This window comes from Propithecus coquereli, unplaced genomic scaffold (assembly GCF_000956105.1).
Source record: "Propithecus coquereli isolate 6110/MARCELLA unplaced genomic scaffold, Pcoq_1.0 Scaffold27, whole genome shotgun sequence".
NCBI classification, from domain to species: domain Eukaryota; kingdom Metazoa; phylum Chordata; class Mammalia; order Primates; family Indriidae; genus Propithecus; species Propithecus coquereli.
This window is the reverse complement of record NW_012148285.1, coordinates 352,075-362,957: the sequence shown is the minus strand read 5'-3', so window position 1 is coordinate 362,957 and position 10,883 is coordinate 352,075. Positions and strand designations below refer to the sequence as shown.

The 10,883-nt window shown below is 61.6% G+C and overlaps 1 protein-coding gene across 1 annotated transcript in view; it reads left to right on the top strand.

Moving 5' to 3' along the window:
- The window catches only part of UNKL (unkempt family zinc finger-like), a 38,210-nt gene extending 27,375 nt beyond the window's left edge, over positions 1 to 10,835 (top strand). Inside the window, exons 11-15 of the mRNA XM_012647680.1 lie at positions 5,388 to 5,480; positions 5,994 to 6,221; positions 7,176 to 7,375; positions 7,468 to 7,722; positions 8,292 to 10,835. Of these exons, the coding sequence (XP_012503134.1) occupies positions 5,388 to 5,480; positions 5,994 to 6,221; positions 7,176 to 7,375; positions 7,468 to 7,722; positions 8,292 to 8,447 (932 nt within the window). The 3' untranslated portion in view covers positions 8,448 to 10,835. The remainder of the gene's footprint in view (positions 1 to 5,387; positions 5,481 to 5,993; positions 6,222 to 7,175; positions 7,376 to 7,467; positions 7,723 to 8,291) is intronic.
- The last annotated feature ends 48 nt before the right edge of the window (positions 10,836 to 10,883 follow it).

Genomic DNA, 10,883 nt, shown 5'->3' with positions numbered 1-10,883 from the left:
GGCTGTTCTGCAGGGTTTGGGGTGAGGCGGCAAGGACGGACGGGTCGTGTTTTCTCGTACTGCAGCTTCACTCAAGTCATGTCATCTCTTAAGCATAAATGAGAACAATGAGTAAGCTGCAATACGGCGCTCTTTTCAGGCCGATTCTGTGTTTAAGGATCTAGAATCATTTCCGGACCATTGGATCGACTGCATGTTTTTTGGCCATCCACTGCATACTAGGTTTTAGGTTAAAACAGTGACCCGTGAGCTCATGCGGTGTGGCCGCGAGCAGAGGGAGGAGGAGAGGGGCTCGCCGCGGGGGCAGGGCGGGACTGCGTCCCCGCGTTCGTCCTGTTGCGGCTGGTTGCTTCCTGCAGGCGCAGGTGCAGGTGGGCAGTGCGGGGGAAGCCGGGCCGCGGAGACCCCTCGACCTCCTGCACGAAAGGAGGCTTGGTCCAGCGAGCGTTCCCCCTGCTGCCTGCGTGTCAACTGGGCCCGACACCCCCGGGACGTCGCCTCGCACGGCACAGAACAGGTGCTGGTGCAGCGACACGGCGCGCCACCCTCTGCGGGGCCAGGCCTGTCCTCCGAGGAAGCCGAGCGGGGGGCGGGGCCAGCGGGGGCCGTTTGGGGGCGGGGCCAGCGCGGAACGGGGCTGTTTGGGATTGGGGGTGTGGCCGGTTGGGGCGGGGCCAGCGCGGGGCGGGGCTCGTTGGGGGCGGGGCTCGGCCGGGTTTGAATCCGCGGCGGCGGGGCCGGTCGCGCACCGTGAGTCAGCATCGGCGGCGGACCCTGTGTGCTCGTCGGCCCTGCGCCGTCTAGGTGCGGGTCTTCGTTACGCGGCGCTTTGGAGCGGGCTGTCCTCCCCCAGGTGCACCCCTGCAGGTGCGGATTCCCCAGGTGCGCCTCGTACCAGTCCGCAGTGCCCACGTCCCAGAGTGAGGGGTGGTAGCCGCGAGGTCGGTTCCGGGTTTCCCGGGCTGGGGAACGAGCAACCTGTCTCGGGCTAGGGCTTTCCGGTTCTCAGGGAGGGCGGCCGGCGGGGCACCTATCGCCTTCCGCCTGGGGTCTTGCTCCTCTGGGCTGTGAGTGGCCTCCGGCACCGCCTGAAGCTGCACGTGCAGGTGAGTGGGTTTGGGGCAAGTGAGTGGGTTTGCTGGAGCTTCCCCACCCCTCTCTGAGGACAGCCGGGCTGGGGGCGTGCACTTTACCTGGGTGGCAGCTGGGGGGTTCCCTGTCTAGGCCTTTGATGCAGTACAGTTTGTGTGGCTTGTCCCCGTTTGTCCCTGACCCCAGGGGAGCAGCGGCGGAATGTGCTGTGTCACCTCTGGCGGCTGTGCCAGGCCATTACTCAGCAGCTTCCTGTGATTTCTCGGGAACGCCAGGCGCTCCTGGTGGCTCGGCAAGGCTGGCTCTGGGTCAGGCGGCACAGCGCAGCCTCGCGCGGTTTACATAACTGAGTTCACCTAGATTTTGAGCGTCTGTTTAAAAGTCAGTTTTTTCTGTAAGAATGTTTCGGAAGACTTGAGTCTGACCGTGGGCGCAGTGCAGTGAGGTAGGAGGAAGGAGGCTCGCCCTGGGAGCAGCTGTCTCCCCAGGAGTGCTGGGGCCTCCGGAGACTCCCCCTCTTTGGATCAAGGGCTCCCCTTGCCCTTCCCAGGCACTGGCTCTGAAATGGGGCCGGGGACCCTGGGGTGGGGGTGCAGGGGCTCCCCACGTGCCTCTCCAGGGAACTTTCCAGACTGTGGTTCCCTGTGGTTCAAGGCAGATCTGTCCCCGTTAGGCTGCGGCTGGTGCCTCTAAAGGACCAAGTGCTGTGCTTTGTCAGGTGAGGCTGACTGCGGCGTGGCCCCCGGGGTGCCTGCACCTGGCTGGGCAGGGACAGGGCAGCGGCAGGAGCACTGGTGCGAGTCACAGCCTGGGACGGGCGGCTCCTCCCTTCAGACTCCTTTGCACCTTTGGTCTCCACAGAGTTCCTGGAACGCTGTGAGCTTGGAAGGGCCCCCCCATCCTGGCCCCAAGGCTCCAGATGCACAGAGCAAGTCCAGGTTTCCAGGCCCGGCTAAGGAGCACTGGGGCAAGGACCGGCCATGGCGCATGCACCAGGCCACATGGGAAGGTGGGCTTGAGCCCGCCCCATCACTTAGCCTGGGAAGCCATGCCAGGCTGAGCCTACGGCATGTGGCGGGGCAGGCGCTGGGAGGGAGACCCACCAGGAAGCCGTGCCCAGCACGCGCAGGACACGCTGGAGTTGTCCTTGTGGAAAGGTCACTCTGGGGATGTTGCAAGGGCTGGGCTTGGGCCTCCGCTGGCGTGGGTTAGGGAGGAGGCGGGGCAGGGAGTTCCATCTGGGTTCTGCCCAGGGTGCAGCCCCGAGGAAGGGACCCTGCAGTGTGTGCGGTCTGAGGACCTTGCTGGCCTTGCCCTGGTAGAAGGAAGGGATGTGGTCCATGCTGGGCCCAGGGCACCCGGTCAGGCCTGCAAAGCCACTGTTGGGTGTGGACTCGGCCACAGAAAAGGCTGCCGGGCCCCAAGGACGGGGGTGGGATGCAGAGGGGTGGGCCGGGGAGGGAGGACGGGGCCTCTGACCAGAGGTGGTTCAGGCCACAGGTGCAGGGCTGTGGAAAAGACCTGGGCAGCGGTGGAGAGTGAGACGGCAGGAGCCACAGAGAACAGCCGTGGGGAAGCGAGGGGCTCAGGGAAGGAGGGCAGGTGGGCCAAAGAGGGCTCCATGGCAGGGGGCAGAGTCCTGAAGGGCACAGGCAGGGCCTGGGGGGGGTGTCTCCTGGTGTCCCCCACAAGATACGTCTGAGTTCTAAGCCCTGGCATCTGTGGGAACATAGTAGGCCCCATCTGAAGTTTTGCTTTCCCTGGTTTCAGCTACCCAGGAACTGAGGTCAGAAAACGCGGGAGGGGAGGACAGATGTTTTAAACAAGAGCAACCACATCCACGCAACTTTATTACAGTGTGTTGTCATCGTTCTATGTTGTTACTTATTTTGGGGTTCCTACTGTGCCTAGCTTATAAATTAAACCTATCGTAGCGGTGTATGTGTAGGAAAAACAAAATACTCAGGGTTCAGTACTATCTGCGGTTTCAGGCGTCCGCTGGGGCCCTTGGGAGGTATCCCCCGTCGATGAGGGCGATGTAGGGACTTCGCAGATGTCAAGTTAGGATGAGGTCGGTGTCGTCGGCCCTGGTCCAGCGGCCGGCATCCTTACGAGAAGTCTGGACTCGGACGTGGAGGAGCCCACGTGAAGACGGTGGCAGGGACTGGAGAGACGCCCTGGGAGCCACGGAAGCTGGGGGATGGAGGCAGAACCCTTCGGAAGAGCTTCTACGGGGAGTGCGCGCTGCTGACACCTCAGCCTAGGGCTTCCGGCCTCCAGAACTGTGGGAGGATAAGTTTCTGTCATTCGAAGCCACCCGGCGTGGTCCTTTGTTACTCAGCGGCCTGACGCCGACACTCCATTTCCTCCAGTATGACCCACGTGACGTGAGGCAGCCACTGCAGGAAGGGCCCCTGGAACCCCCGGGAGCAGCGAGGCCTGTGCGCGCAGGTGGCAGCTGCCCTCTCCTGCTGCTCCAGCCACCTGTTCCGTCCTCTGTGCTTTGTCTCTGGTAGTTTCTTCTGGCCGAAGGTGGCGTCCTGTGCCCCCGGGCCTCACCACGCGTCTCTGTCCTGTCAGGACCCTTGTTTCAGGCACCTTCCACGTGCGTTCCATCCTCTGCTGTGGCCCGAGGACGTCAGGTGGGTCACAGGGACCGCCTGTGCCGAGCGCCACTGTGCTGAGCGTCCGCTGGCCCACGCACACGCGGGAGAGGACTGAACGGCGCTGGGTGCTGCAGTCTGGGCTGCCCTCTGCTGCTGCCCTGCCTGGTGTCCTCCAGGGCGAGCCTCCGGCCCCCACCCCTAGAGCCACCAGAGGGAAATGGGCCGCGGGCTCCTGCCATCCGTCTCTGTCCCGGATGAGACCTGCGGAAACCTCCTTCAAGCTTCATTTGAGTGGCTCCGTTGTCGTGGGGTGGCCCTCGCCCCGTGCGCCAGCCTAGATCCCGGGCACCGGGGCCTAACCCTGCCCACAGGCGCCGTGGCGCAAGCGGGAGGGCTGTTGGCTCCAGGGCGGCTCAGCAGCCTCTGTGCCCTGAGGTTCCCTCGAGGAACACGCGAGGGCTGGGTGGGGTCTGGGAGTCGTGGGGGGCAGGGCTGGGGGGCGCTGTCGGAATCCACATTAGCCCCCTTTGGGTGGGGCCGCTGAGTGCCAGGCATGGGGCGAGGCCACGCTCCGCAGCTGGCTTGCGTGGCCCCCACAGGCGGAGTGGAGCTGACGGGTCCTCAGGCCCTGGCTGGGGAAGGACGGAGCAGCTGGGCCCGTCGGGGCTGACTGGAGCCTTGCTCTGCACTGTGCTCCCGCAGAGCCCGCGTGCAGGGAACTTAGCCCTCGTCACAAGTTGTGCTCCCGAACCCGCGTTTCCCGCTAGTAGTGGTAAAGGCAGCAGCGCCCCCCAGTCCCTGTGCCAGCCCCTCCCTTGTGCGGTGTCTGTTCACTCCGTCCCTGGCCTCGGCTCTTCTGCGTCCGGCCGCTCGCGGCCGTCCCCGCTCCTGCCGAAGCCTCCCCTCCCCACGCTGTCTCTCCGTCCTCCGTCCCGGGACCACCCTGTGCAGCAAACCGCCGTCACCCTGACACTTGGCCGTTCCCGGGGTGTCTCGGCCCTGCCAGGCTGGGCCAGTTCTGGGTCAGGGAGTGAGGCCCAGGGGCCCTCATGGGCCATACCAGGGTCCCCACCGTGGAGGCTGGAGGGCAGGACCCTACTCGGTGCCCGGGGGTGGAATGAATAGCATCAGCTGCTGAGGCCAGGTGGCGTCTGTGCTGCGAGGTTCCGTCCCTGGGTGTGGGGTCCTGGGTCCTGTCGTCCTGGATTTAGGAATCGTCATTTTGGTGCTTGGCATAAAATTGCCTGTGAACCACTTGCTGATCAAAATCACCCTCCTGGGAAAGTGTTTTACGGTGAAGTATGTTTACTTGGTCAAACTTCCTGTCTTTGAGACACAGTCTTGCTCTGTCACCCAGGCTGGAGTGCAGTGGCGTCATCACAGCTCACTGCAGCCTCCAACTCTTGGGCTCAAGCCATCCTCCTGCCTCAGCCTCCCAGAGAGCTAGGATTACAGGCGTGCGCCACCGCGCCCGGCCTACTTGGTCAAATTTGATACTCGGTGAGACCAGAGCTGTGTGCTGGGGTTGGGGTGTGTGGCCCGGATGCCTCTGTTCTGAGGAAGAACCGGCCTCTGGCTGACTGCAGGAGGCCGGGGGGCTCATTTGCAGGCCCCCAGCACCTCTGGCGCCTCCTGGCTCTGTCTTCACTGGGGCAGACGTGGCTGCCCTGAGCTGAGGCTGTCTTGCAGGTCCCGCGTTAGACCTTCACCTCAGCAGCGTGAACATCGCGTCCCTGGAGAAGGACTTGGAGGAGCGCGACGGCCGCGACCTCAGGCCAGCAGGTAGCACCGAAGGCCTGCATGCTCCTCCTCAGCGCTCGGGGGTCTTGGCGTGGGAGGGTCCCCTCCTCTCTGCAGGGCAGCCCCCACTCTTCCTCGGTCCCCTCCGTCGGAGACGCGTGGCCCCTGCAGGGACAGGCAGCATTTGAGGGATGCAGGAGTCTGTGTTTTAACCACCACGCTGCGTACAGAGGATAGGTTAACGCCACGTGCTACATTGTCCCCTTCAACCTGAAAGATCATCTTTTCTTTGATTTGAAAGTAAATAGACCATTTTGGGGCCTTAAAGCACTGGGAGCATGCGCTAGTGGCTGAGCGGTGAGGGGCGAGGCCGCCTGGGGGCCCCACCAGCCACACACCCCTGATGGGCAGCTGCTGGCCCAGCCCTGGCCACCCTTTCAGCACCCCTGGTTGCCCCCAGCACCCCGGATCCCTCCTCCATGGCTGCCGCCCCTGCTCGCGGCATCTCGGGGAAGCAGCCTGGCGCTCCAGCTCACCGGCCTCCTACCCGCACAGGTGCACGGTCGCCGGCAGGCTCGGCGCCTGTCACCATCCCGGGCTCGCTGCCCCGCTCACCGTCCCTGCACTCCTCGTCCTCCCTGTCCACCTCGCCACTCAGCTCGCTCTCCCAGTCCCTGCCAGGGCCACTGGTCTCCACGGCCATGACGCCCCCCCAGCAGCCGCCACCCCTCCGCTCGGAGCCGGGCACTCTGGGCTCCTCGGCCTCCTCCTACAGCTCCTTAGGTGAGTGAGGCGGCCCGACCCCGGGGCGTGGAGCCTGCGCAGGGCTTTCTTCCATCCGTGCTGCTGCACACCGAGGCCAAGATGGCCTTGATCCCCCTGCAGGCACGGCGCAGGCACGGCGCAGGCACAGGCACGAGCCGTGTGGACCAGCTGCAGGAGCCGCTTGTGTCATTTGCCTGATCAGCAGCAGGGAACAGCACCGTGTTCCCGTTATCTTTCCCTTAGAAAACACTGTCATCACTGTCCTGGTCTTCTAGGAAAAAAAAGCAAATGTTATCTTACAGCCAGGTGTGGTGGCTCACACCTGTAATCCTAGCACTCTGGGAGGCCGAGGCGGGAGGATCTCTTGAGGCCAGGAGTTGGAGACCAGCCTGAGCAAGAGACCCCCCGTCTCTACTAAAGATAGAAAAATTAGCCGGGCATGGTGGTACACACCTGTAGCCCCAGCGACTAGGGAGGCTGAGGCAGGAGGATTGCTTGAGCCCAGGAGTTTGAGGTTGCTGTGAGCTAGGCTGACGCCACGGCACTCTACTCTGGGCAAGAGAGTGAGACTCCATCTCAAAAAAAAAAAAAAGAACAGAAAATGTTTTATGTGATGTGTTATGTTTTAAGGAGTTAACATTTCTTAGTGTGTCCGATGCTCAGATGCGATCACTGACACCACGTATGTATCAGCACGTGTCACACTCGCGAGCAAAGCTTTTTGGAGTCCCCGAGGGTCTGCGTGTGTGAAGGGCTCCCAGGGCCCGAGCGTCTGGGTCTCTGCTGTGCCCGGTGCTGTGGTCAGGTCCCCTTCCTGTCCGAAGGCCTGTGTGGGAGGGGGCAGGTCAGCGGGGACGGGACTGGTGCCACTGTCCCCGAGCCCCCACGCCACCCCTGCAGTCAGGGTGCGTGGGCCGGGGGGTCCCCACACAGGGCGTGGCTGGGCTGTGTCATCCCCTCCTCCACACCCAGGTCTGAATGGTGTCCCCGGGAGCATCTGGGACTTTGTTTCCGGCAGCTTCTCTCCCAGCCCGTCCCCCGTCCTGAACACCGGCCCCACGTCCTTGAGCGCAAGTCCAAACGGTGCCGAGCTGGCCCGAGTCCGGCGGCAGCTGGACGAGGCCAAGAGGAAGATCCGGCAGTGGGAGGAGTCCTGGCGGCAGGTGAAGCAGGTGAGGGGGAGCGCTGGGGAAGGGGGAGCGCTGGGGCAGGGGGGGCCGGGGGGTGCCCTGGCCACCACCTCCTGCACGGCCCTGGGTTCCAGGCCTGTGACGCGTGGCAGCGGGAGGCTCAGGAGGCCAAGGAGCGCGCCCGTGCGGCGGACAGCGACCGGCAGCTGGCGCTGCAGAGGAAGGAGGAGGTGGAGGCCCAGGTCCGGCAGCTGCAGGAGGAGCTCGAGGGCCTGGGCCTGTCCTCGCTGCCCGGGCTGCGGAGCTTTGGCGACATCGGTGCCCTCCCTCTGCCGGAGCTGCACTCCCTGCAGAGTCAGCTGCGCCTGGACCTGGAAGCGGTGGACGGGGTGAGTCCTGTTGGTGGCTTGAGGGGCCAGCCCTGGCGAGCGCCCTGCGGCGTGCTGTCCCCGGGAGGGGGCAGGGGCCCGGGATCCCACCTGGCGGCGTCTCCTGCTCCTCCCACCCCTCACCCTGCCACACCACGCTGCCCTCAGGGCTTTGTTCCGGGGCACGTGTGAAGGGCCAGCAGCCTGCAGCCCTCTCTGCCCATCTCCCTGGGACTGTGTGCTCCTCTCAGGGTAGGCTGGCCCCTGCCCCTCCTTTCTGGAATCTTCTACATTCGCCCTCTCACCGGGGTGTGCCAGGCTGTGCCCTCTGGGGAGGAGGCTACTCTGTCCCTTACCTTGGGGTGCCCCTGGAACCAGGGTCACAGGGCCACAGCTGTTCCTGGGTACTTCACGCGGGCGCTGGCTCCTTTCGCCGTAGCCGGCAGCGGTTGTCCCAAGATGCTCCCGAGGCCCACCAGGCTGTCCTCTGCCTGCCCGGGAGGCCCTCGGCTGGTGGCCTCGGTGCGGGCCCAAGCGTGGCCTGCCCTGGGGGCGCCCCCTGACCCCTGCCGCGGTGTCTCCGCCCACAGGTGATCTTCCAGCTGCACGCCAAGCAGTGCGTGGCCTGCCGGGAGCGGCCTCACGGCGCCGTCTTGCAGCCCTGCCAGCATCGCGTGCTCTGTGAGCTGTGCGCGGCCAGCGCGCCCGAGTGCCCCTACTGCGAGGGCCAGCCCCTGCAGTGGTGACCAGCGCTGGGGGACACACCACTGGGCTCGGAGGCTCCAGTGGTCCCTGTGCATGTGGCCGCACCATCACTCACTCCTGGGGCCGCCATCCGTGGTGTTTCCACCGGTCCCGTCCCACCGAAGGTTTCAAGGTATTGTCCCTCAAAAACCTCAACAGCAAACCCACAGCCCCCGCCCGCCTGTCCCCGAGAGCACTGTCGCCTTGGTGGGCCGGGTGGTCTCTGCACTGCTGTGACCAGGCCACTGAGTCGAAGCACTTTGTAACATGAGAGATTTAGTTAGATGTTGCCAGTTGCTCTAAGCTGCTTTCTCGGTTCGTGTTTTTTAATATGCGATGAAACGAAGCTTTATGTGCGTGTGAACCTAATGTTTCGTATCGGCCTGTCTGTCCGTAGTATGGTAAATATATTAGATTTCGTATCTGAGACTAGCATTTATGAAATGAGCATTTATCTAGTAATGAGACCTAGGATTTTTACTGTTTTCAAATTAAATGCAAACAGCATTTATAAGCAGAGAGTGATTAGTGAAAGACACATATACATTAGATGTTTTTAAAAATTTTATGAAAGGAACTAATTTTCCTAAATGCGTGTGGTTGGGAGTTTTGCGTTCCAGCATCCCCAGGTGACAGCGAGTGCCATCATGCGGTGTGATCCGTGGCCACTTTCTCTAAGTGCCTGTGCCTTGCAAGAGAAGTGAAGGGACAATTCATTTGGTTTCATTTTATCCCTGAAACCGAAAGACAAGCTGATGCTCATGAAAAATGCAAACAAGGGATCAGATTTTAGAGGTTTTTAAAATTTCTAAGGAACAGTCTTCGGACTAGTTACTGAGATAGTGACGGCGACGGTGCTTTGTGACTTCTGGCGCCGCTGGGCCTCCAGCTCGTGCAGGGGGTGGCGGTCTGAGTGGGGAGCGGCTGCTCTGTGTGGAGGGGCTCGCGAGGGCGCGTTCTGGAGCCCAGGGCAACGGTTGGGCCAACACCGTCGCCTGGTCTGTACGTCGAGTTGCTGTCACAACTTATCCACGTGACGGAGGTTGACAGGACCAGGTTGCAGGACCTCAGTGGCTTGGAGCAGAGGAGTGGCCACGGTCCCTCTGTCCGTCCACTCGGCCTCTGCCTGCAGCAGAAACGCTCCTGAGAACGTGTCTCGTGCGGCGACATGAACCTTCTCTGGTCAGGAGTGGGACTTTCCCTGGAAACCTGGGGAGAAGGGACGGCTGTCCGTGGCTCCCCCAGGCCTGGCGCTCTGCGAGGCAGGTCCCGACCGCCCGACGGGTGCATGAGGGGGAGCGGGCTCCAGGCCCCTGGCCTGGAAGGGACAGCGACACACTTCTGCTGGGCCGTGGCTTTGCCAAAGACTTTTAATAGCATTTTTTAAAATGCAAAGTGACTAGGTAAAAATTTTTATCAGTGACCAAATTAGAATATACTTAATGTAGTAGGAGTTTTAGGAACACTTTTTAAGGTAAAACAAACTGACAGGAAAGTTTTATCATCTTGAAGGAAGTGGACCCATGATAGTCCGCCACTAGTCTGCTACTAAAGGTAACTATTGACTTGGTTTTAGTGAATCTATTGTTTTTAATTATAGTGATAATGATTTATTAGCTCAGTAACTAGAAATTACATATATTTTGTGCTACTATTATCACTGTTTAAAGTTATTTTTGTTATTTATGCACTTGTTTCCCATTTCAAGCCTTTGGTCTTTGTTGGGATAACAGGATGACGTTTATTATTGATATCTAGCCTAGTCATTTTCAAATTATAAATAATTAAGGACAATTAAGCTTTAGGTCTGTCTATAAGCTACTCTGGTCAGTTCTTTCTGTGGAATGTGGCCGGTCTGCGGAGTGTGTCTCCAGGACACATTCCGGAGGGGGAGGGTGGCACAGCTGTCCCTGTGCATACGCTCCTCTCAGGTCAGATCAGCTGTGAGGACAGGCGTGCCGCGGGAAGACCAAAGAACTGCCCAGGAGGGGAACTCCAGAGGCACACGGGCACCGTTAGGGTCGGTGACGGCAGCAGATCTGGGGGACTGTCCACGCTGGGTCCTTCCCCGCTCCACCTCCTGGCTCGTCTCTGAGTGCCGAGGCCTCTGGGGTGGATCCCAGGCGACCACAGCGGGTGGAAGCTTCCCCCTCCCTTGGCCTCAGAGGCCGAGCTGGACGAGCTGAGGCAGGGGCGGAGTCGGCTGTAGGAGCTGCTGCAGCGCTGCCGCCGCTTACGCCTCCTCCTTGCTGCCTGTTGTCTGTCGACTCCTCGCGCTAGGTGTTGGCGGGCACGGCAGAGCAGCACAGCGTCCACGTAACTGGTCAGCAGGAGTTCTTGGTTCAGTGTGGATGCTTCATGTGGATTAATTTATGGACACCCCAATATGTTTGTTTCCAGTATTTAAATGAGAATGTTATTTGAATGGAATTTTCTTA